This window comes from Ctenocephalides felis, unplaced genomic scaffold (genome assembly GCF_003426905.1).
Source record: "Ctenocephalides felis isolate EL2017-DRISC unplaced genomic scaffold, ASM342690v1 CF-g0.4_SCAFFOLD_03573, whole genome shotgun sequence".
Taxonomy (NCBI): domain Eukaryota; kingdom Metazoa; phylum Arthropoda; class Insecta; order Siphonaptera; family Pulicidae; genus Ctenocephalides; species Ctenocephalides felis.
In genome coordinates this window covers 10,062,365-10,088,244 of record NW_020539727.1, presented here as the reverse complement: position 1 = coordinate 10,088,244, position 25,880 = coordinate 10,062,365, and the positions used below count along the sequence as shown (strand labels likewise).

Genomic DNA, 25,880 nt, shown 5'->3' with positions numbered 1-25,880 from the left:
TATTTGTATAAATCCAAAAATTGCAAATGCATATTTTATAATTCTTATATTTTTAGTAAATTATGTATAATAACGCGATAAATATTTATTTTTATATTTCTAGAAAATGCAAATTTATCAAAAACAATGATTTAAAAGGATAGAATGTATTTTTTATTTATTATTTTATGCATTTTTAATTTATTACTATTTCAAATTCAAGTTTTCATTTTAAAAATTGAATATACAATTTAATTTCATAAATATGATTGATATACAAGTGCTTGTGATTTTAATAATTAAATTTTTATTTTTTTGTGTATTTACATCCATGGTTTTTATTAACTTTGTTATTTGCTCTTATATATTGTTAGAGTTATTATCTATAAGGTTATTTCAAAATTTGTCGTAAAATGATGATTTTTTATCATCAAAGGCTTGTTGGTGCAATTTAAAAAAATATTAGATATGGTTTATATTTTGCTGATATGTGATATGACAGACTTGTGAAAAATATGTATTCATCATAAAAATCAGTACGAATTTTACTTTGGTATTAAAAAAAATATTATATATAGAATTTAATTTAGAAAAATTAAATTCTTTGTGAAAAGTTTATTTAAAGTTCATAAAATTCTTGTGTTGCCACAAGGTTAAAAAAAATATTACTAATTGTCAATATGTTTTTGAAAAAATAGTGTTGAAGTTTTCTGTGAAAGAAAAAATAATTAATAAAAAAATCTTAACAAAGAACTATATATGAATCACATTCGTTCTTTTACATTATCATATCCGTTTGTTATTTAAATAAATTATATCTATTAACCTTAATTTATATTTCATCAAAATGTTTTGTGAAGTTCAAGAAGTCCACAATCGTCAACAAGTTCCAAAAAACATTGAAATTTTATCTGATAAAGTTTTAAATTTGCCAAAACCCCAATTTAAATTTTGTTTTGTTTGGTCGAAGAATGATATTATTAAAAGTATAAATAACAAAATTATAAATCCAGAGATAATATTAAGAATATTTGTATGATTATTCTGAAACTGAACTGAAAAAGAAGAAATTGTTGAGGCTAAAGTTTTGGAAGCCTTTAATAGATGTGAAAAAGTGCAGAAAAACTCATGATGGCAGAGTTATTTATATGGTAAAATTTATAAAAATCATAATTTTATTGAAAGTGTATTTTGTTACATTAATTTGCAATAATAGGTACAATAAATGCACAATTTTATAAACATCTGAACAATTTTCATACAACAACAGTTAAAAACTCACCAGGGGTTATTATTTTAATTTAGTTAATATTACCTGAGCAGGTCATTGGTGAATTCCAAATTTCAGTTATTAACATTTACCAATTTAAAATAATTTTTCCATATAATCATTAGAATCATTTTTCTTTTCTAGTTGGGTGAAAAAGCTTCAGGTTCCCGTGCAAGAATGTCCAAGATTCTACAAATTGCGTGAACAATGTCTCAACAGTGGAACTTTATTCGAGGACCCGATTTTCCGCAGAAGATTCGTCCCTGTACTTTTCCAAACGACCTGATAGGCATTTCAATGGCTCCGACCAATGGTAATAAAAAAATAAAAAATCCTAAAATATCGAAAAATTTATGCTTTATTGTAAAATTCATCCATTCATTCAATCGGAGAAAATAATCTTACAAATAAAGAGTTGGTAACTAGAGTCGACCTTCCTAAATATACCTGAATGATATTAAACCGTGTCAAAAAATTTGCTTTTTGTTAAATGTGTTTATATATATTCAAGTAATTTATCTACTACTTACTATTTATCTTACATAACTTTACTCATTCATAGACCCACTCTAGGATTTCGTAAAAACAGAAACAACTTTAGAGCCAAATCAGATCTTTGGCTGCCCTTTAACACGCAGGACATTCAAATATTTTATTCATCCAGTTTGCATCATTATTTAGTGAAAAACTTACCACCATATCTTATATTTTCTAGGAAAATATTTAGTGATTCAATTAGCTTTTTATTACTCGTGCATATTACATTACTTCTTATAAAGGAAAAATGCAACTGTGTATTTTTCACTATTTATATATCGATGTCATTTTTTATATATAATTGCCAGAAGATTCACTTAATGTCTATGTAGGACTGTTGTAAATATATTGTTGAATGAAAAAAAAAAGAGTGCGCGAAAGGATCACACGCGATTGAAACAAAACTTATTTGCTACTGTGCAAAGTAGCAAATTTAAGTTAAGTAAAATAAATACATCATATAACAATTTTGAATAATGTTTATTAGTAATATAGTAACACTCGTCATGCACACATTTATAAGTGTCGACAATTATACACATTTATATAATGATAATTTATAAATTATATATTTATGATTGCATTAAATATATGTATAATATTCACAAACAATAATGTAATAAAGGTCATACTTGAATATGACATGATCGGTTTAAAGTAATTGCTGATTAATAAATTCTATAATCGTTCACACAGTGTATTATGTTATGTTTGAACAACGCCTAAACAAATATTGTTTTCGTAACTTCAGTCATTCTGTTAATAATTGTGTTTGAAGAACTTCATGTAATTAAAATTAACATACATTCATTTACTGTTTGTATTTTTTACTTTTTCGCTTACGATATAATCTAATTCTTATAACAGCTGTAATATCTGTCTTGCCTAAAAAATTGAAGCCATACTTTTATATTTGTTTTATTTATCAAGCCCTGCACATAGCTTGATCTATGAATCATTTTCTTTTTTATGTGAACGTAATGCAATGATCATCATCAATATTACGAGGTAATAAATTAACCATATTATCAACGTCAACAGGAACATTTATAATTTGGCCAAATATTCCAAATTGTTCATTTGCATGTCTCAATCGTCTAATTTGCATGAAACACAACCTAGGTGAAATTAACCCTTTCAAATACAGTATCTAGTTTAGGTAAATAATTTGGTATAGTAGAAATACAAACCCGTTAAATGTACACGAAGTGGGAATTCTACCCGAATTTAATGCCTTTTGACAAGTTTGACATCCAACCTGATTATTTGAATCAACATTCAAAAAACCTTTATTAAGAATTTGTTTTTGAGCATCATTTGATATTTCTAAGTCACTTTGAAACCAAAGTCGATCACACACAAAACATACATAGCCAAAGCTATCATTTCTGCGATCATTTGCACTACAATTATTTATGGGGGACGGGATAAAATATTCTTCCGATCCTGACATTTTTATTAACTCACGAATTATACTGCTAACCCATGTCGCGCCTAAAGAAGTTTTACTTCAAAAAATGTTTAGAGACTACGAGCTAAATACAAAACTCAAGTGAAAGTCGACACATTTTTTGTTTGTTTTTGACATATGATTTGACATTTGATGTATTTTTGTTTTGCTCGCAGACTAGATCGAATAATTGCGATAGCTGCGCTTACTAGCGTGTAGTCTTCAACTTCACGTTGGCGTTTTCGTTGCATTTGTACGGATTTACACCCGTGTCGCGCCTAATGAAGTTTTTACACCATGTCGCGCCTAAAGAAGTTTTACTTCAAAAAATATCTTACATTTCCTGATTTGTGGGATGGCCCATTCTTGGTTTCCAACTATTCAAATTCGGATATTACAACTCATTACAATTTGTGCTATTACCAAGTCATATTCTTGTCAAGGATTAAGTCCAGATTTCTATTTATTATTGGATTCATCATAAATGATATACACTTGTTCTGATTTTCCAGGAGTTTACTGATGATCCTCAACTATTCGTGGAAGGTTATTCCCGTTTCGACGTCCAACAAGGAGAACTGGGAGATTGTTGGCTCCTGGCTGCTGTTGCCAATTTGACTTTGGACTCTAAATTGTTCTTCCGTATTGTACCTGATGATCAAGGCTTTACTGACCAGTATGCTGGTATATTTCATTTTAGGTAAGTTGATAATGCCATCGGAAAAAGGGCCATCATCATCATCCTAAAAAACTAGTAAGGGGGCTTCCATTAATCACGTGATCAATTTTTCAAGAATTTTGGACCTTTGATACGTGGTGATAATCAAAATTACCCCGCTTCCCTACCAAACATTCCGTGTAATTTTAGTTACCAAAATATTGTAAAAATTTTATTTTTTTTGCGAATGTTTGGATTTAAAAAAAAATTAAGTAAAAAAATCAATGCACGTGATATCCTACTATACGCCTTCCTCTCCCAAGAGATTTTCGTGATTTTTTGTCAACCCCCTCCCCTCTCCCCTTAAAACCCACGTGATTAATAGACGCTAACAATGTATGGTAGTTTTCACCGATGCTATTTTAAAGTAAGGCGCAAAATATTTGTAATCAGGCATTGCCTTAAATCGGTCGACATCGCGATCACTAAGTATGTCACATTGTTAATTTTTTAATGAGAGTAGTCTTTTGAGTCTTGAGCACTGTTATTTAGTTACGATACCTGGATATAATTTTATTATATCCAGATGTTTTTATTATCTTAATAATATATGGCTTTTTTAACGATGCTATTTTATAGTAAGGGGCAAAAGATGTGTAGTCAGTCAGTCATCACTTTAAATCTGTCGACATCGCGATCACTAAATATGTCACATTTGTCACATGTCAATTTTTAACGAAAGTACTTTTTTTAGTGTTGAGCATTGTTATTTAGTTGACGATAGCTGGATATAATTTTAATTATATTTAGTTGATGATACCTGGATATAATTTTTATTATATCCAGGTTATTTTCATTATCTTAGTAATGTATGATATTTTTAACGATACTATTTCAAAGTAGGGGGCAAAAGATGTGTAATCGGGCATCGCGTTAAATCGCTCGACTTCGCAATCACTAAATATTATATGTCACTTGGGCTATTTTTAACGAAAGTAGCTTTTTGGGTGTTCAGCACTGTTATTTAGTTGACGATACTTGGGTATAATTTTTATTATATCCAGGTTATTTTTATTATCTTTGTAATGTATGGTATTTAAAGAAAGGGGCAAAGGTGTGTAATCAGTCATCGCCTTTAATCGGCCGACATCGCGATCACTAAATAAAAAGTTTGCATTGTCAATTTTTAACGAAAGTATTTTTTGTCGTAAGTTTTTTTGGGTATTGAGCACTGTTGTTTAGTTTACGATACCTGGATACAATTTTTAAATAGACGTTATTAACTTCCCGTATGGTAAGTTTTTGTAATCGCAAAAAATCGAAAATGAACATTTTATTTATCTTTGCGTTTCAACGGTTTCTGAATATTTGGCATACCTCAGAAAAAATGGATGTGTGTGTGCGGGTACGGAACAACCGATTTGAATAATTCAAAAAACATTCGATTCGTATTAATAAGGAGATATGCTGATCAGTTTTTGGCGCAGGCGGGTCTAGCTGTTTCGAAGATACGGTGCAAAAAGTGCAAAAAATGGCAAGTTCTGAGAGTACAAATCGGCCGATTTGAGTGATTCAAAAAACATTCGATTCCTATTGATGTGGAGACGTACGGATTAGTTTTTGGTATAGGCAGGTCAAGCCATTTCGATGATACAGAGCAAAAAGTGCAGAAATTCCGATTAGATCCTAGACATCCGCTCATAGCGTTGTGCGTGAGCCTGTCGTTATAGCTGAGTTGGTTGGCGCCTCATTGCAATTATTGATTATTTTTATTCTTCGAATGTTTAATTACGGTACGGGAGGTTCCAGCAATTTGCCTTAAGGCACGATGCCATGCGTCCCACTAGTTTAATTTTTTTTCATAAGGTTTATTGTTATTTTTCAGTTGCATTCAACAGTTTTTTATAAAATCTCTAGAATAGCTTACGTATGGTTTGGAGTAAAATGAATCACTTAAACCTGGCAAATTTCTTTTCTAGAATTTTTCAAAATATATTGTTTTTCAGATTTTGGCAGTATGGACGATGGATCGATGTCGTCATAGACGACAGACTGCCTACTTACAGAGGCGAACTAGTATTCTTGCACTCTACTGAGAAAAATGAATTTTGGAGTGCCTTGCTCGAAAAAGCTTATGCCAAGTAAAAATACCTAAATTTTTGAAAACCTATTTTTACTATTCTATTACTAATCGTTATTTTTTGTAGATTGCATGGTTCATATGAAGCTCTAAAAGGAGGTTCAACTTGCGAAGCCATGGAAGATTTCACAGGAGGTGTCACTGAAATGTACGAGTTGAACGAAGCTCCTCCAAATTTGTTCAAAATTTTGCTAAAGGCCTATGAGAGAAATTCGTTGATGGGATGCAGCATTGAGGTAATAAGTCAACCGATATAATCAACATTTTTATAAAGACATTCTTCAGTTGTGCCAATGATTTTATCCATAGAATGCTTACACTTTGGCTCATTACTTAAAAAATTTTCAATCATTATTTATTTCCAGTAAAAAATTCTCATCTGTATCCTTAAGTTGTGTAAAATAGTCTATTTTTCTTATAGCCTGATCCAAACGTATTAGAAGCAGAGACTTCAGAAGGTCTAATTAAGGGTCACGCTTACTCAGTGACCAGAGTCCATTTTGTAGACATTGAAACTCCAAATTCTACAGGAAAAATTCCTTTGTTGAGATTGAGAAATCCTTGGGGTAATGAAGCTGAATGGACAGGAGCTTGGAGTGACCAGTAAGTAGAAAAAGACAAGTGACCCTTGATTGCAAGTTGTCGACTCTCATAATCCTTAATTTTTTTAGGTCTCCTGAATGGCGTTTTATTCCACCCCACGTAAAAGAAGAAATCGGTTTAACATTTGATATGGATGGTGAGTTCTGGATGTCCTTCAGGGACTTCTCATCAAGATTTGATAGAATAGAAATGTGCAACTTGAGCCCTGATTCTCTCAGCGAGGAAAAGGTATTACTAGAGTATTTTTTGTCCAACAAATATTATTTACTAGCTGAACCGGCAAACGTTGTTTTGCTAAGTAAGGTATATTCTAAACAATTTCTAGAGAATCAAAAATATTATTACTTTAAATGTATAAGGATACATTGTTTGAATGCTAAATACAATAAGGTATTATAAAAACAATAAACCCCATTAGTTTGTCTATATTTTGCCAATACAATAAAACTGGAAGTTTTATACACTTTCTATAGAAAACATTGTATAATCCAACCCAAGTCTTTCTTGGTTTTTCAACTTATTGATTACGTTTCAAAATTTTCAGATTCTTTTTGGATTCTGGATTTTGTGTATAATTGTAAATAATACTACTGAGCTTATACAAAATTTTCAAATTTCTGCGAGGAAAGATAGAAAATGAATTAAGTATTTCTTCTTTGACGTGCTTTTTGAAAAGGTTCAAGAAACATTTGATGAATTAAAGTAAATTTAATAAAAAGTATATATGTAGAACAGTGCGAGGCACAAAGTTCCAATTTGACTTTGAGCAAATATTATATTATATTGTGAAAATCAAACCAATTATATCACAACAAATAACACATTTCAAACGAACAATTATCTAACTACGTTCAGTAAAACTGTCAGCTACTTCATCATTGTAGAAATGTGCTTTTTTGCTGTCTTTCAAAAATTTGTTATATAGACCTTTTTACCCTATAGGCGGAATAACTTGTAACGGCCAGGTGGCAAACAGGTTTAATGTCTTATTTTAATTTTAATGGTATTTTACAAAATAACTACATTTTTAACTAATATTATTAAACTACCAACGGAAGAAAATACGTTTATTGTGGATTTTCAAAGATTACTGTTTATCTCCCGCTAGCAGGGTCATGAGAATCAAGGTTATAGCTGGTTATACATCTTTTTCCCTCTACTTTCAAATATTGTTGTTAAACAATGCTTAACTTTACTGGTTTTTGACATATCGGTGGTGGACCTTTTTAACCCTGGACCTTCATATATTAGTATCTATTCTTCGATAATCTCTGGGAAATTATAACTGGGAAAATGTTATTCCACAAAATGTCCCTTTGATCAATACCAAATTTGGTTCTGAATTTAAATAACATAAAATAAAAAATAACTAGAAAATGTTTTATAATTGCCATCAATGAGTACATAATTATTCAAATGAGATCTTTCAGAGCACCGTGTTTGAAAGAAATATGATTTGCAAAAAAACATGCTATAATGCCAAAAAGTGCATTTTCATATTAACGTTTCAAAAAAGTTGATATTTTGAGTTTCTAGTAACACTTGCGGCTCGTTTACTAACGTTTTTGTATATAAATAAAACTACAAACAAACCTGCTTACTACAATTTAATCATAATTAAATAATATTCACGTAAAACATCATCATCGAAACCAAACATCGTAATTGAACATCATCTGTCAAAAACGTTTGACATTTGACGTATTAGCCACCGTCCATTGTTTTATTCAAATTACGCTTCTACAAAAATGTTCAAATAAAAATGTAAAGTTTCTACACGATTTTGAAATAATATCTCACCTTTCCGACAACCTACTGATTAGCACTAACTTTTCAAGACTAAGACTGGCCAAACCGGTTTAGCCGTTTTTGAGTTTTAGCGAATCATTTTATCGAGAGCTCCATTTTTATATATAAGAAGATAACGTTTTGGTGTCTTTATAGTTGAGCCAAGGCAAGAAAAAGTGGGAGACATCCACATTCGAAGGCGAATGGGTACGTGGTGTCACAGCTGGTGGATGCAGGAATTATTTAGGTACGTTGTAGAATAATTTTTTTAATCAACAAAATATAATTCTAATATTTCTTCTAGATACTTTCTGGCACAATCCACAATACACAATCACTCTCGAAGAGCCTGATGAGGGAAGACGAAGAAGGCAAATGTACAGTCATCATAGCTCTTATGCAGAAAAATAGGAGGTCCAGAAGGAATTTGGGAATGGAATGTTTGACCATTGGATTTGCTGTTTATCATGTATGATTAATAATGATTGGCGATTATTTATCATTGATTTGAAGTAATATTTTATGTATTTTTGATAGTTGAGAGATCCCAACCGTATGCCAAGGCCGTTGGACATCAACTTCTTCAAATACAATGCTTCAGTAGCTAGATCGCAGTCATTTATTAATTTAAGAGAAGTAAGTAAAAATAATAAATAAACTAGGTGGTATTGGTATTTTGCCTTGAGGCAAGTTGCATGAACTTTCTGATATGTGTAAATAATCGACTTAATCAATAAAAAATAAATTATTTTTTGAGTGATTAAAAGTATTTTGAGTGGATTTATTACACATAATTGAAAACAAACGAACACGTTAACTTAGAGTATTTTCTGAGAGCAAATTTTCAAAAATTAATAATTTTTAAAATTGAACCAGTTTCCGCTGGACTTTCAAGTAAATCGTCTAATTTTCATTTTAACAAACGTCAAAAAAACTACTCATATCCTCATTGGGAAACCTGATATTAAGCAGTAGTGATATCAATTTTTTGCTAGAGAATAGCTTATACAGACATTGCTAAATCAAATTAAAAATATCATTACTATCTGGAAATTGTAATAATTTGATAGTTTTATCAAATAAGGTTTGGAAAGCCATTGGGGGGTCTATCACGTAGATAAGAATTATTTGCTGTTTCAAAAACATAAATAAAGTGAATGTAAAATATAGCAGCTTGGACTAGAATAAAATAACCTCATATGTATTTTTTCTAAAAGCAAAATTAAATCTAAATTAGTTTTTTATAATTTTTTTCCAGGTTTCCTGCCGTTTCAAATTACCACCTGGTACTTATTGCATTGTGCCTTCAACTTTCGAGCCAAACGAGGAAGGAGAATTTTTGTTGAGAGTATTCTCTGAGAACAAAAATCACATGGAGTACGTAAAATTAATGAATATATATATATATATATATATATATATATATATATATATATATACACATAATATATATATATATACACATATATACTAAGGTGGTCCTTAATATGGTTATTTTCGAATTTCTTTGCTTCCAGGTGCTCAAATGCTTCCAAATTGATAAAAATCAGTTCTCTGAAAGGTTTAGCTCTTAATATTAACTTTAAGATAATCCACACTCCAACCAAAGTTTCTTGGTTCTTTTTCCTAACAATAAGTAAATACTTATTTTATAAAATATATCAAATTTTTGTTGTAATTTTTTTTATTCATGATCAAAATAAGCAAATACAATGTTGTACTCAAAATTTTGATTCACTTGTCACTAAGTTATAGAATTCTAATAAACAAATGGAATTTTACCCATGTTATTTTTATAAAAAACTTTGGTTGCAGTGCGGACTATCTTAAAGTTAATATTAAGAGCTAAAATTTTCGGAGAATTTTCATTTATTAATTTGGAAGCTTTTGAGCCTCTGGGAACAAGGAAATTTTGAAAATATCCATATTAATTACCACCCTAAATTATATATTTATAATGTTACATATTATTTATGTTTTATGAAATTGCTTCGTAGTGAAATTAGTCATGGCTATGAAAATAATTTAATAGTGCTTCATGTTTTTTTGTATGTCATGCTAAAATTAAATTTAACATTATTAGATTTTCGGGAACGTTCTGAGAAAGGTTAGTATTGTAATAGCATAGATAAGTATCTAAATTTATGCTCTATGATGTAGTTTTATACGTAGATAAAAGTAGTATAAAATTATAAAAATAATACAAGGATAATAGAAGTTAATTACATAGGTCGTAAAATGGGATCAATTTATTTTAGTACTTGCGATCGATTAGTTAAATCATTTTGTATAAATTTAGTGTGGATTTAGGATAATATATTATTCATTATATTTTTGAAATTTGACTCTAGCTAGAGCAAAAATCGATAAAAGTTGTCTAAGTAAATACTCGTGGTTTTAATTCATAAAGATAGATTGTTAAATGTAGTCTATATTACTCCTATCTAGATTTAAAAAAAATCGACAGGGTAGCAAAGTGTTTGCAAACTTTTTAGGTCATTTTCCATTTTAATTTTGTTAGTAATTATCTGCTTGCTCAATTTTTTTTCTTGAGGAATAGAAATAAATGGGAAGTTTAATGTAGCATTTTTTAAACATTGAATTTTTTTCTGTTAAATTTACCTGGGAAAGAGTTATGACTGCCCACTTCATGGCTGTTTTTTGGGAAACTTTTATGTAGACAATTAAAAGCAAGTGTTTTAAATGAAATTAGTAATTAAAATCCATTTTTTTTAACAGACTTAAAATTCAGATCAACCTCGAAATATTAGAATATTCAATAAGTAACTATATGTTTTAAAGATTTTAAGTTTATATAAAGTACATATTAATTTTGTGTGATTTTGACTCCAAATTTGCAAGATGTTTTCTTTATTATTATTGTTTAAATGTGATTTTTTTCTTTTCAGGGAAAATGACGAGGAGGTCGGCGTCGGCGAAATTGATGACAGGGTAAGTTTTCCATCAGTTTTTCTCAAACTTTTAGACATATCTATATATCTATATCATATTAACTGCACTTGGTTGTATCAATGGTTCTTACAACTAAAATCCACACGAACACACAAATAGCTGCTAAATCGATACTGAACACCAAATACACAAATGCTACTAAAAATTCAGTATAAAAATTAATTCTTCACATTAATACAACGAAATCTCTTATGATTTTATTTTGTAGTCCAGAATTTTTTTAAAAACTTTTGTTTTTGGTCCAAATTATAATGACTAAATTGAAACTTTCCAAATTTTCTGTAGTACAGATATTCTTTTGAAAAATACATTTTATAATCCAGATTTTTGCAAAATTTAATAATAAAAAATGATTTTTCTTGTCCAGATTCTTTTTCAAAAATACATTTTTTAGTTAAGAAAATTTTAAAATACTTAGTTTAAAATTTTGTACAAATAATTATTGACAAAAATAATAGAAACATTGATATCGAAGAAAAATTCTCAACAATTAATTCTAGACTTAATTTTAATTCTAGACACAAAACTAATTTGTTTAAATTAGTTTGAATTGCAAATCCAGCAAAAACAAATTATTTTATGCAAATTATTAATTAATTTATAGTTAATATATTATCTATGTATTTATGAAAGTTTAGATATTTAATTAAAGAATTCTGGACTATAAAACAATCACAATATTAACATTTAACCGGACACACATGACAATATTTAATATAATAGAAACGGTAGTAGAAAATTTGCTATAAAATAGTAGATAGTTTAGAAATTAAGCAAAATATTTTTTTTTATTTCGACGAAGTATTTATTTTTGCGCTACGTATAAATATTTTTCTTTTGAGAAATTTTTGCTTCGTAGATTTTTTTTTATTTTTGGAATGCTGAAGGTGGTATAGTAGTGCAGTCGATGTGTCTATTTTTTATTTTAAAAAAGACATTTTGCAAAATATGATAGATTTTTGAAAACAAAAACACTTAAACAAGACAAAAATACAACAAAAAATATATGCAGATTAATATTAAAAAAATTACTAATTGGCTTTAATTTTCAGGTTTCATTTGGAATTAATGGTCAAATTTATATCATTTATTTTGGTCAACTTCTACCCTCATATTAAATTCATCTTTGTGAATAGTTTTTTACATGAAAAAAATAGTTTTTGTTTCAAATAACGAAATAACATAATAATTATATGGTAAAGATTCATTGAAAAGTAATAATTTTGTTATTTAGAAGTTGATCTACGATTTTTAAAAAATATTTAAATTTTATTACTGTACCTCATTAGTCATCTTCAATTTATGGGAAATTTTATTCATTTCATAGAGTTTTTTACATAAAAAATATAGTTTTTGTTTCAAAAAACGAAAAAAATAATTATATGGTGAAGTTTCATTGAAAAGTAATAATTTTGTTATTTAGAAGTTGATCTACGATTTTTTGAAAAATATATAAATTTTAATATCGTACCACATTAGTCATCTTCAATTTATGGGAAATTTTATATATATAACATTTATAAACAATTTTTTATAAATTTATTTTCTCTTCAAGAAACATTTTTTCATGGCCAAATCAAAGACTAACTTTAACAATTATGGTATGCATAAAATATAATTTTACTTTAACATTTTCTTTTAATTTCTAACAGGGAACATACATTTTGATCAAGGATACAAGGAAACATTTTAAGTTTATTCATTCTAAAAATATTACTCATTTGTATTAATGAATTTATTAGAAAATTTAAAGCTTCAAATTTGAACTTAACTCTGAATTTAGAATGCATTGTTCCTTTGGAATTGTAATTAAAATTAATCGAAGTATCTATTATTGTACTAGATAAATCAGATAAATATCTCACAAATGTTAAATGAAGCTTTTCAAATTCTAATTTTGATGCATTTGAGAGCTTTGAAGCTTTGAAATTAAAACTTAAATTATTTTTATTAAATATTTAGTACTGTACTACTGCACATTAGGACGAAATCATCTTTTTAGATTATTTAGGAAGTCTTTTTAGAGGTCGATTGAAATATTTCATAAACGGTTATTAATTATCCTAAAGTGTTGGATTCGTTGCAAAATTGTTAGTTTTTCCCCAAAATTTCCTAGCTTTTTCTACTGTACAGTTGTGGTTTCCAAAAAAAAATCTATGGAATATCTTGTAACTGCAATGCATTTTCTACTATCAATTAATGATTTTAAGACTACTTTTTTGACTTGATTTAAATTTGATTCAAATATTTTTTCCTTGATCAATTATCTATGTTCCCTGTTATGTAATGTCACTATATGCGAACGAATTTCTGGCATGTATCTGTCCGCTTTGTATCACATTATATTCACATTATAATTTTTAGGCGACTGGAGATAACTATAATGGTGGTATTAATAACGTAAGTAAAAAATAAATAAAACGACTTATTTATAAGACATTATATTCCTAAGCATCCTAGAAAAAATTTAAAACAATATTGCATAAACTATTACAAGATCCTGTATCACCTTTGTAATGTGTTTAATGTAGTACCAGGATAAATTTTCATAATAAAAAGGATAAGTCATTTATTCTTGTATTAATTTTAAATTTAGATTTTTTATATTTTTATTTTCTATTGACAAATATGTTATTTTTCAAGAAATTTTTACATTATGTCTTATAAATAAGAACGTAAGATTTTACCCCGATCAACCCCATATGTGTTATGTTGAAACAAATATATTTTAACAATTGAAAAGTGAACTGTTTAAATTTATAATAAATTACTCATTTAATGGATTTTATAAAATTCTCAGGTTTTATGAATAATTTTACTTAAATATCAATCGATTTTTTTTATATAAATTTATTTGGTCTCCTGCTTACAATTTGCCATTTGGTTTACATACATTTATTTTAGAATAATACTAATTTACTTATTAAAAATATCAATAAATTTTAATCTAATAATTAAAATTGAAAGTATTTAAATACTTTTTTCTTAAAAATCGTAAATAACGTTTTATACATTGATTTAATTTTTTTTTTTAATAAAACAGATATATGGGTTAATCATGGATCAATTCAATCAAAGTTTAGATCTTTGGAATCTGTTTTTTATTTATTTTAAAATCAGATTCTGCGTATTTTTTTAAAAATTATTTTCAATCTATTATTAAATTTGTAATTAAATCCACATTCTAAATCAGCTTTGTAAACTATTATTTTTGACTTACATATTATACCAAATATATTGTGATCACTTATACTTTTTTTCTTGGAAATAATAAATAACGTTATATACATTAATTCAATTTATTTGTTTATTCTTTTTAAATAAAATAGGGATATATGGGCTAAGGATAAATGGATGCATTCTCAATATTTAATTTATTGTTCATATAAAAATATAGATCTTTGAAATTTGTTTTTTTCTATAATTTTTAAATCAGATTCTGCATATTTTCTTCAAATTACTAAATCGATTATTAAATTTATAATTAAATCCGAATTTAAATAAACTAAAAAAAAACAAAAAAAAATTAAATAAAAAACAATAGTTAAATAAATAAATAAAATAAAAAAAAATCAAAATTAGCCTTGAAAACTAATATCTTAAAAAAATCTTCTATTTACTCTGACCTTCATGTAATACCAGAAATATTATAGTTAAAGTAAAATAAATAAAATTGCATAATGTAATAAGTACTTATGATTGTATATCCACGATTTTATTTTATTAATTATTTTTTTATTAGAAAATTTTGTAATTATTACATAAATGTCTAAATTTTATGTACTTTGAAACTTTGAAAAATTGTAAATTAAAAGTAAATACTGAATAATTTCTCTAATTTCTTTTTTCAATTGAAAGTTATTGAGCACAATTTTAATTGTTACTTCTTATGTACTTCAGAAATCATTTTAATACTCAATACATAAAAAATACTACTTCAACACTTTTTTATATACTTTTTATTTAATTATAAGCTTTTTATTTTTACTTCACCTTAGCACTATCCTTTTTTTTAATAGCACAATTTTAATTTGTTACTTCTTATTTTCTTCAGAAATTATTTTATAATTAAAATATTTTCTTTAGAAATAAATTAAAATACTACTACTTTTTTCACTTTTTTAACATACTTTTTATTTAATTATGAGCTTTTTATTTCGACTTCACTTTATAACCATTATCTTTACATATGAATTTAAAGCAAAAGGTCCCAAAAAAAATTGGAAAATTGAAAATGAAGAAAAGACTACTAAATATTTTCACTATTTATTAATTTTTGAAATTAGAATCCTTCTGGTTAATAATAAAAGAATAATTTGGTTCAAAAAACGTTAGTTGGCAGATCCTACATTTTAAACTTATATATAAATTGTACTAAAAGATTAAATTCAAAGAATTAAAAATTAACAATATGTACTATTTACTTGTTAAAAAAAATTGTTTCAACATAACACATTAATTTAAAAAAAATTAAACGTTGCAGTATTAATATTATATAAACTAATTATTATATAAGTACTTAACAGAATGATCCTGGTCTTGGTTTATATTTAAAATTTAATAAAATTAATACCCAATTATTTGAAAATTAACAAAAATTTGATAACCGGTGTTGTGTCTAAAAAATTTACTAATTGATAATAATTATTGATATTTATAAATCGTCTATAATATTATTTTCTTGTATACAGATTTATTTAGATAGATTTATACTTGAAAACAAAATTATTAAAAAAAGCCTAAAATTTTTAAGATAAAAAAATCAGAAGAATTTTCAAGATTGCATTTTTTTAATAAGTAGAATTATTTTTTATATTGTTAAATAATTTAGTAAAGTAAACCAAAAAGCGACATGCATTAGTTTAAAAAAATGATGTAAATGCATTTTTGGACCTATTGCGGTGTTTATTAAACTGAATTATATCATTTCATCTGCCAAACATATACAGTTGACTGTATCATATATTATTTTAATTTCAGACACATCTTAGCTGCTTTTCGGCAGTAATAATGTAGACATTACATTTTTCATGTATATTAAATTCTGATATTATCTAGGCTCATAATTTCAGCTAAATTCAAATTTCAAGTGAATTGACATTTTTAGCAATCAATTTCCAATCTTAGCCAACTTGTAAATTCTAATACTTTAGTACTTTGTCTAATAATTTTCATCAATTTTAATACAAAATTTCATTCTGATGTACATAGTAGTTGACCTAATACTCCACAGTCCAAAATAATTTTCAGTTGTGTTTTTAACTACTTTGTTTTCCTGTTTTTTTTTGTCTCTACTTTTATTACCACAAAATACTAATTTTCCTTTAATTTTTTTTCCAAAACATCAGATCGTGGTTCCTCAACCTGATCCAACACCTGACCAGCCCAGACCTGATGACCAGGTGTACCAGTTCTTCCTTCGTCTTGCTGGTGAAGACCAGGAAGTCGACTGGATGGAACTTAAGGAGATTTTGGATTATTCCATGCGGAACGGTAAGAAATTTTTTTTTTTTTGAATTGGTTTGATAATAAAAAATTAGATTTGGTAGAAGTGGATAACAAGATTTATATAGATTTATTCTTGATGAAGTAAATTTTTTTGCGTCATTTTCAAATTCGGTAACAGTTCAGATTTTAAAAGATGTGTTTGCAATAAAATTGACAAATTGTGTAATTATACATGTGTTTGATATTATGAAAAATTTATATACTAATGTTATATGGGTTTTGGATGGATATACTTCAATAACGAAAGTTTTGCTAAAAATTTTGCAAGTAAAATACATTCATTTAACAAAAAGTACTTTTAAATACCAAACAACATTTTTGAATATACAAAAGCACTTGAATGAATTTTTTTTTTTTTTTTTTAATATGAAATTAACAAGTTCTGAACCATTTTATAAAACTGATTAAAGGCACCATTTTTTTAATAACATTTGCCAAGGCATTTTGATACATATTCTTTCAAAGTCTACAAATTTTAAATGAGAATTTTAAATTCATAGTTAGACAATTAGTCTTAATTCTAAAAAACTTGGGGAAACTTAGTCATTATTTTTGACTGTGGTTCTAGAAATGTTATTAAGGGTTATGGATCCAAAGTTTAATTGAACACAAATCAAGAAAATTAACAACAATAGTCAAACAATTATTTAAGTTTGACCAAAGTTCTAGTTTTTTCTCTAACACCTTTTTTATGAACTAAAACTTAATTATGCGAATTTTTCTTACCACATGAATCTGTATATACGATTTTTTATAAGGAAATTTATTTATTTTAATATAATTTTATTTTATTTTAATATAAAAATGTAAATATATTATGAACAGAATTGGTAAAAAAAACTTGAACTCTATTTTACAATCCTAATTGCTAATTTTTAATGTTACTTGTTAAGGGACTTTGTTACATATTTTTTTAAAAAAGGCCTTTCAAAGTCGGCAAATTTTTAAAATTTTATCAAAATCATAATTTAACAATTTTTTAATGTTACTTGTCAAGGCACTTTTTAAAGAATGGTCTTTCAAAGGCGACAAATTTTGAGTATGTATTCTAAATTTAGAGTTTAACAAATCTTATTAATCTTAATAATTTTAATTTTATAAAAGTTGGTACAATTTTGTCAATATTTGTGATTATACTTCAAGAAATGCTATTTAGCCAATATTTAAATTCTAAGATTTCTTTCTGATATACTAAGATTAAATGAATAAAAATGATAAAAATAACCATAAACAATAACCAAAAATTATTATAGTTTTTCCACAATTTCAATATTTAAATCCAAAGACTAAATGAACAAAAATGATAAAAATAACTGTGAACAGTTTGTACAAATTTAATAAAAATTAATGATAATAACCGAAAAATAGTTACAATTTGACCAAATCTCCAGTTTTTTTTTCCCAAATGTTCAAAATGTCCTTAACTGGACAGATATATATTCTTGTAATTTTTTATAATTGCAATTTATATATTTTTTATATTCTAGTAAAAGGAGATGCGGTTTTTTTTATAAGGAAATAATAATATATGTAGATAATAAATGGAAATATATTATGAACAGAACTTATAAACAAATCTTGAAAACCAAATATTTCACTCGAAATTATGAAATTATTTTTGTTAGAATTTATTTATAAAAATCTGAACTGTTTCTGAATATAAAAAAACAAGTCGTTCTTTCTCAACTATTAGGTCTTTATCATATTTTAATTTAAAAGATATCAAAGCGAATAAATTTTTTCATAAAATCTTATAAAAAATATATATTTATTTTTTCCTGCTTTAGAATAGTATTTTTGAAAATTTTGTATTTTTAAAAATCAGTAATTATAAATGAATTGAATGCTGCTTGTGCCAATTAATTATAGTACAAAAGCTTGATTAATTCATTTATATAAAATGGTTTACTAATTATTTATACCACATTAGTTTTAAATTTTTGTACTAAATTTTGTCAATTAGTTTGGATTTTAGGTAGTTTCCTTTGTCTTCTACAAGTTTTATAATGTTATACATAATTTATATAAGTTTTTTTAAACATTTATTGCATATCAGTTAAATTATAATTTATCGATTGAATGATAGTTTATATTTAAATTACGAATAGCTAGAATTTATTAGAATTTATTAGAATTTATATAATTAGTTTTCTGCATGTGCTTTTTTGAAATGCTTTCTGTGAAACTTAACATCGTCCTATATATGTACTGGGTTATGATTGATTGGTGAACTTTTTTTATAATTGGTAATCATTTTTAAAATATGGTATTATTTACTTATGCAAAGTTATATTTTCTTCTTATTCTATCGTTAGGCGTTTAATGTTTGCTTTTGCTTATATTTTGGGTAAAAAAATTGATACACTTTATATATAGCTCGGCATGCAACACACTGTCTTATTGTTAGTTATATTTAATTAAGATGTAAATACGTAATAGTTATTAAGATATATTATTTTATTTGAATTTTAATTCTAATCCAATTTTTCCTTTTGTGAAATCGGTTCAGCCGTTTTTGAGAAATTGTCCATGAAAGGTCAAATTTTGACTTGGTATTTCACAAAAGCGACTTTTTTTTATTCAACAAAAGATTGATCAAATGCGCTAACTTTTATTCGCCAAAGCACTTTTGTACTTATTTTTTCATAAAAAGGCCTTTCAAAGTCGACAAGTTTTGAAAATTTTAAATTCATAATTTAACAAATTGTCTTAATTCTACAAAACTTGGATTAATTTTTTATTCGACTTTTGGCACAAATTTGGGTTATTATATTTTTTCAAACTTTGATGAAATTTTAAAATAAACCACTTGTCAAAGAGCCGTAAAATTTTAGTATGTTTAGTATAACCATGATCATCATAAAAAATTTCATCAAAAATGACCTTTTTTTTACTTTTCGTAGAGTAAGTTATAGTAATCGCCAAAAAATCGAAAATATTTTTTTTTTGTATATATTTATGTTTTAAGGTCGTCTGAATATTTTGGCATACTTTAGAAAAAATTGATGTTTGTATGTGTGTGTATTGCTGTGCGTATACAATTTTTCGTCGACGATTTCGGGAACACGGGTCAACCGATTTGAATAATTCAAAATTTGAAATATTCGATTCGTATTGATAAGGAGACATGCTGATTAGTTTTTGGCGAAGGCAGGTCAAGCCGTTTCGAAGATACGGGGCAAAAAGTTTCAAAAATGGTAATTCGTTTTTGGAGAGAACGGAGCGTTCGATTTGTATAATTCAAAAATCATTTTACTTGCATTAACAAGATAAAGAACTGATTAAATTTTCATGAAGACAGGCCTAGCGGTTTCGGAGATCTAGTGTAAAAAGTAAAAAAGAATGCCATTTAGCGGATCATTACACATATGCACATCAAATTATCAGATATTTTATAGAGATTTTAACAATAAGTATAAATTTTGTTTACATTCCTATGGGTTTCGTACCAATGTTTATCCGTTAGACGGCGACGCGGCGCTTACGCGCTTCGATATTTTTGTCTCTATGCAGTTAAGGCAGTACGGTCAGAATTTCCAAAATATTTCAAAATAATTTTTTTTCAAAAATGTTAATCTTTTTTAAAAAAAATAATTCTTGGTACGGGAAGTTCCAGCAATTTGCTTCAAGGCACGATGCCATACACCACTAGTTTAACATTTAATTACGAAGAAAAGGCCAATCTTTAGCAAACACTAATCAGCACGATTCTAAATCAATATATTTCGAATAGTTTTTAAAATCGATTAAAAATTGCGTGTTAAAATGTTGAAAAGAATTTTTTGTCACTTTTCTGTTGATCACGAAGAAACGGCTTGTCCGATGATTGTGCAAAATTGACCAACGCTAGTCCTCATCGAATTATATCGAATTACTTTTAAATTTTTGAAATCAGGCTCATCTACAGTCCCACAAGTACTTTCCAAATTTGGTCTCATTCGATTCAGAATGACTTGAGTGACTAACTTGAATGACTTGAACTTAGAATAAAATCAGAAATCCGGATTTTTTGGCGATAACATAAGAAAACGTTCTCCTCGGGAAGTTAAAAAAAAAAAAACTTAGCTAAGGTATAGGTATATTTCTATTACTATTATTATTATATTACTATTATTATTATTGCATGTCGAGGTATATAAGTGTAGCACTTTTTTCTATCCGCGTGTGGTATTTTCCCGCGCGTTCCATTTTAATTTCCCATCAAAAATCTGAAAACATCCTCCTGACCGAACAAAAAACAGAACTGCCCGGAAACCGCGGTCGCGCCGTGGCCGCCCTCGAGGGCACCCCCGGCGGCGGTGGTGGAGGACCAGGAGGAGGCGGCGGAGGCGAAGATGGTCCTGGTGTAGGCGACATTATATCTCTGATCTGCGCCAGATTCTGCGGAGACAACCAGGCCGCCCAGGAATCGTTCGGAATGACGAACGCGTCGCAGACTTTAGCTGGTACGTCGGATGATGAGAAAAAAAGTTTTAAGAGAATATTACATACGTGTAAAAATACCACACGGGCATTCTTGGCTAGGATTGGTTGATTTGTGCTTTTTTATGATGAACTCTAAAAGTTTATGTGCTTTTTTAATTTTTAATGTCAGACTTCATAGAAATTGGCCTTCGTGTTGTTTGATAAAGAATCTATTGCTTTTTATTCTAAATTATTTTCTAAGCTCAATTCTTAACTTAGAATATATGTGATAAAGAGCTGATAAAGTTAGACTTAAGGGGGTTGTTCTTTTTTTATTTTTTTTCGATTTTGAGATTTTTTGATATTATGAAAGCTAAAAACCTTAGAAATTTTTGACGAAGTTATAGATATATATATCTCTATACGTATGATCCTCTGAAAGCATTTTTTTATCGCTCCGCGAGCTATTGTATGCCAGCTGCTTCTTTTTCATTATAATACCCCATGCACATGACCTTTTAAATGTGTCAGCATCTTTGAACACCGCCGTGTATTTCGTACATTAAATTAAATGGTGTATTTAGTACATTATATTAAAAACTTTAAATACGTTTTTCTCATATTGACTTTTTTCAATGCGGTGCCGCAAATTAAAAAAAAAACTACAAGTCGGACCGACTTGCATTTTTTTTTAATTTGTTCACCACTGCAATACCTAGTCCCCCTACCTCCAAACATCTTGATAACATTACGCAAAAAAAATTTGTGAAGCTTTTCGTCTCAAAAAAGGGCTCTTTTTGACACTTTTTTTTTAAATAGCTGCCATTTTTTTCCTTCTTGCTTTTTTTCTTTTATTTTGGTAGGGGTACTGGATTCAAACTTCTTCTTCAACGTAGTTTCGTTTTTTTTTGTTTCAAGCGATGCGCAACGGATTTATCTGTGGCACCGCAAAAAAGATCGATTTTGCAATTCCCACTTTAGCGCCTCCTGGTTAACAAATGACGGCGACAAAAAAAATTATAAAATTTCTTAATATTCTATGATTTTGTAATTTTTGTTTAAAAAAAAGCGCATGTTTCTATGATCAATACATTTCGAGAAAAACAAAAACAAATACCTTGCATTTTTTGTAAAAGAACAACCCCCTTAAAATTAATTGTAGTAACGTTGACGTTCGGGATATTCTATAGAAATCTATTGCTGTTTATCCTTAATTTTTTTATTCAGCACCAAGATCAATTCAGAAACATATATAAATATTAGGTCGTCTTTTGGATTTTTTAAATTTGTTTTAGGATGTCCTGGAATCATTTTTATTCAGAATCAAAATTAGTTTAGAAACATACATAAATATTAAGTCGTCTTTTGTATTTTTGACATTTTTTTTTATGTCTTGGAATCATTAATTTAGTACCGAAATCAATTCAGAAACATATATAAAATCTTGAGTCGTCTTTTGGATTTTTGGATTTTTTTTAATGTCCTCAAGTCATTTTTATTCAGGACCAAAATCTATTCAGAAACATACATAAATATTAAGTCGTCTTTTGTATTTTTGACATTTTTTTTGATGTCTTGGAATCATTAATTTAGTACCGAAATCAATTCAGAAACATACATAAATCTCGAGTCGTCTTTTGGTATTTGACTTTTTTTTTGATGTCCTGAAATCATTCTTATTCAGGACCAACGTCTATTCAGAAACATACATAAATCTTGAGTCGTTTTTTGGATCTTTGAAAAAAAATTTCGATGTCCAGGAATCATTTTTATTTAGTACTGAAATCAATTCAGAAACATACATAAATATTAAGTCGTGTTTTGGATTTTTGATTTTTTTGTGTCCTGAAATCATTCTTATTCAGGACCAAAATCAATTTAGAAACATATATAAATCTTGAGTCGTCTTTTGGATTTTGAAATTTTTTGTTGTTGTTCTAAAATCATTTTTATTTAGTACCGAAATCAATTCAGAAACATACATAAATATTAAGTCGTCTTTTGGATTTTTGAGTTTTTTTGCGGATGCAATATAATATTATAATTTTTTTTATTCAGTACCAAAATTAGTTTCGAATTGTACATAAATATTAAGTCGTCTTTTGGTATTTGACTTTTTTTTTGATGTCCTGAAAACCTTTTTATTCAGGACCAAAATCAATTCAGAAATATACCTAAATCTTGAATCGTCTTTTGGATTTTTTTTTTTTTTGATGTCCTGAAATCATTTTTATTCAGGACCAAAATCAATTCAGAAACATACATAAATCTTGAGTCGTCTTTTGAATTTTTGAATTATTTTTTGGTGTCCTGAAATCATTTTTATTCAGGACCAAAATCTATTCAGAAACATACATTAATATTACGTCGTCTTTTGGATTTTTTATATTTATTTGGTTGCACTATAATAATTTTTATTCAGTACCAAAATTAGTTCAGAATTATGTGTAAATATTAAGTCGTCTATTGGATTTTTGAAAAATTTTTGCATGTTCTGAAATCATTCTTATTCAGGACCAAAATCAATTCATTACATACATTAATATTAAGTGGTCATTTGGATTTTTGATTTTTTTTTTTTTTTTGATGTCCTGAAATAATTTTTATTTTGTATATTGAGTCGTCTTTTGAATTTTTTAAATTTATTCGGATGCACTAAAATCATTTCTATACAGTACCAAAATCAATTCAGAATTATGTGTAAATATTAAGTCGTCTTTTGGATTTTTGTAACTTTTTTTAGATGTCCTGAAATCATTTTTATTCAGTACCAAAATCAGTTCGGAAACATATATTAAGTTCCTTATCTATGTATTAAATCGTCTTTTGGATTTTTTAAATTTGTTTTTGGATGTTCTGAAATCATTTTTATTTAGTACCGAAATCAATTTAGGAACATACATAAATATTAAGTCTTTTTGATTTTTTTAAATTTATTCGGATGTACTATAATGATTTCAGTTCCAAAATTAATTTCGAATTATATATAAATATTAAGTCCTCTTTTAATTTTAATTTATTAGGATACACTATAAAAAATTTTATACTATACCAAAATTAATTTCGAGGTGTGCATAAATATTAAGTTTTCTTTTGGATTTTTTAAGTTTATTTGGATGAACTGAAATCTTCGTTTTAAATAGTTTTCTTATTTACCAAAAATCTATTTAGAACTTGATGTAAATATTGAATCGTTTTGTGGAATTTTTGGGAATGTCATAAAAATATTTTTACTGTGCATCAAAACCAATTCAGAATTTTATATAAATATTAAATTATCTTTTGGAATTCATTCAGATGTCATAAGCTCATTTTTGTATCAAAATCAATTTGGTTTATAGAATATTGTGTTCTGAGATGAGATATAAAACACAAAGAAGTTTCGATTTTTATTCAAAATTCATATTTTTGCTTATATTATAACTCACGGAATTGATGTTGATGTTGGATTGATGATGTTGGATAATTTTCAAATCTAAAAGATCTCAAAGGGTGCTGAATTGTTTTTGAATTTGAACTATGTTATCATAAATTTTGTAAGTCAATATCAATATCTTTATTTAATTTATTGTTATAGAAAATATACATAAATAGGTTTAGTTTAGGTTTACAACAAGTAAGTTAAAGGGTTTAATCAAAATTTTCCAGATTTACTTAATTTTCACATATAAGATTTCTTTTCATTATGAAAACCCAGTATGTATATGATTGGAACTGTTGTTGTGTTCTTGAATTACTATATTCATATGCATAATATTTTGTGATGTAGTCTTTAGTACGTAGAATAGCATCTAGCAATCATTTTTATTTTTCTACAGTAAAATTAATTTTCAATTTTGTGCGTAATATTGAATAACATCAGCTTTCGGTGTTTGTCCACTAACAAATTTAACCAATCATCGTTATAATAGTGCACATGTAACATTTTCGATTAGATTACATTATTTTAAGACAACTCTCAAATAAACGTGATATATTTTAATATAACACTATTTATGGTTTATTTTTTAAATCGTGAATTATGCCTATGAAATAGGACGATCGATTTTTCTGGAGAAACAACTTTACAAGACAAAAATTAATTAGTCATCAACTTTCTTTACTTATCAAACTAGCAAGACAATTGCCTAGTTGTGTCTTGATGTTGTTCGAAATGAATCGATAAATTTCTTAAATATATAAACAATACCATTAAAAATTTATAAATTTAATTTTATTATAGAAGATATAGGAATTTCTATGTTCTATAAAAATAAAATATTTCTATGTCCCTTGCAATAGTCTGATGGTACTCCCAATTACCTACTCGTGTTCTGTTTTTAAGTGGAGATTCAAGTCAAAGTTCTACGTTACTTTTGATATTTTTTTTGTATTTAAATTAATACATTGTTCAATTCATAATATAATCTTTCTATTAAAATATTATCCAGAAACCAAAAGCCGCGGTTTCTCCAAGGATGTTTGTCGCAGTATGGTAGCTATGTTGGATCATGATCATTCTGGTAAACTAGGATACGAAGAGTTCAAGACTTTGTGGATGGACATTAGGAATTGGAAGGTTTGTAAACTT

General features: G+C 27.1%; 2 protein-coding genes across 5 annotated transcripts in view; one reads left to right on the top strand and one right to left on the bottom strand.

The window, feature by feature from the left end:
• Positions 1-25,880, bottom strand: part of LOC113389071 (calpain-A-like) — a 609,920-nt gene that overhangs the window by 49,830 nt on the left and 534,210 nt on the right. The window lies entirely within an intron of this gene.
• Positions 1,555-25,880, top strand: part of LOC113389072 (calpain-A-like) — a 28,966-nt gene continuing 4,640 nt past the window's right edge. The window contains 14 exon segments of the mRNA XM_026626130.1: positions 1,555-1,562; positions 3,749-3,936; positions 5,901-6,035; positions 6,102-6,270; positions 6,456-6,637; positions 6,706-6,865; positions 8,582-8,672; positions 8,730-8,782; positions 8,784-8,894; positions 8,963-9,061; positions 9,684-9,802; positions 11,335-11,392; positions 16,783-16,891; positions 25,741-25,868. Coding sequence (XP_026481915.1) covers positions 1,560-1,562; positions 3,749-3,936; positions 5,901-6,035; positions 6,102-6,270; positions 6,456-6,637; positions 6,706-6,865; positions 8,582-8,672; positions 8,730-8,782; positions 8,784-8,894; positions 8,963-9,061; positions 9,684-9,802; positions 11,335-11,392; positions 16,783-16,891; positions 25,741-25,868 — 1,605 coding nt within the window. The 5' untranslated portion in view covers positions 1,555-1,559.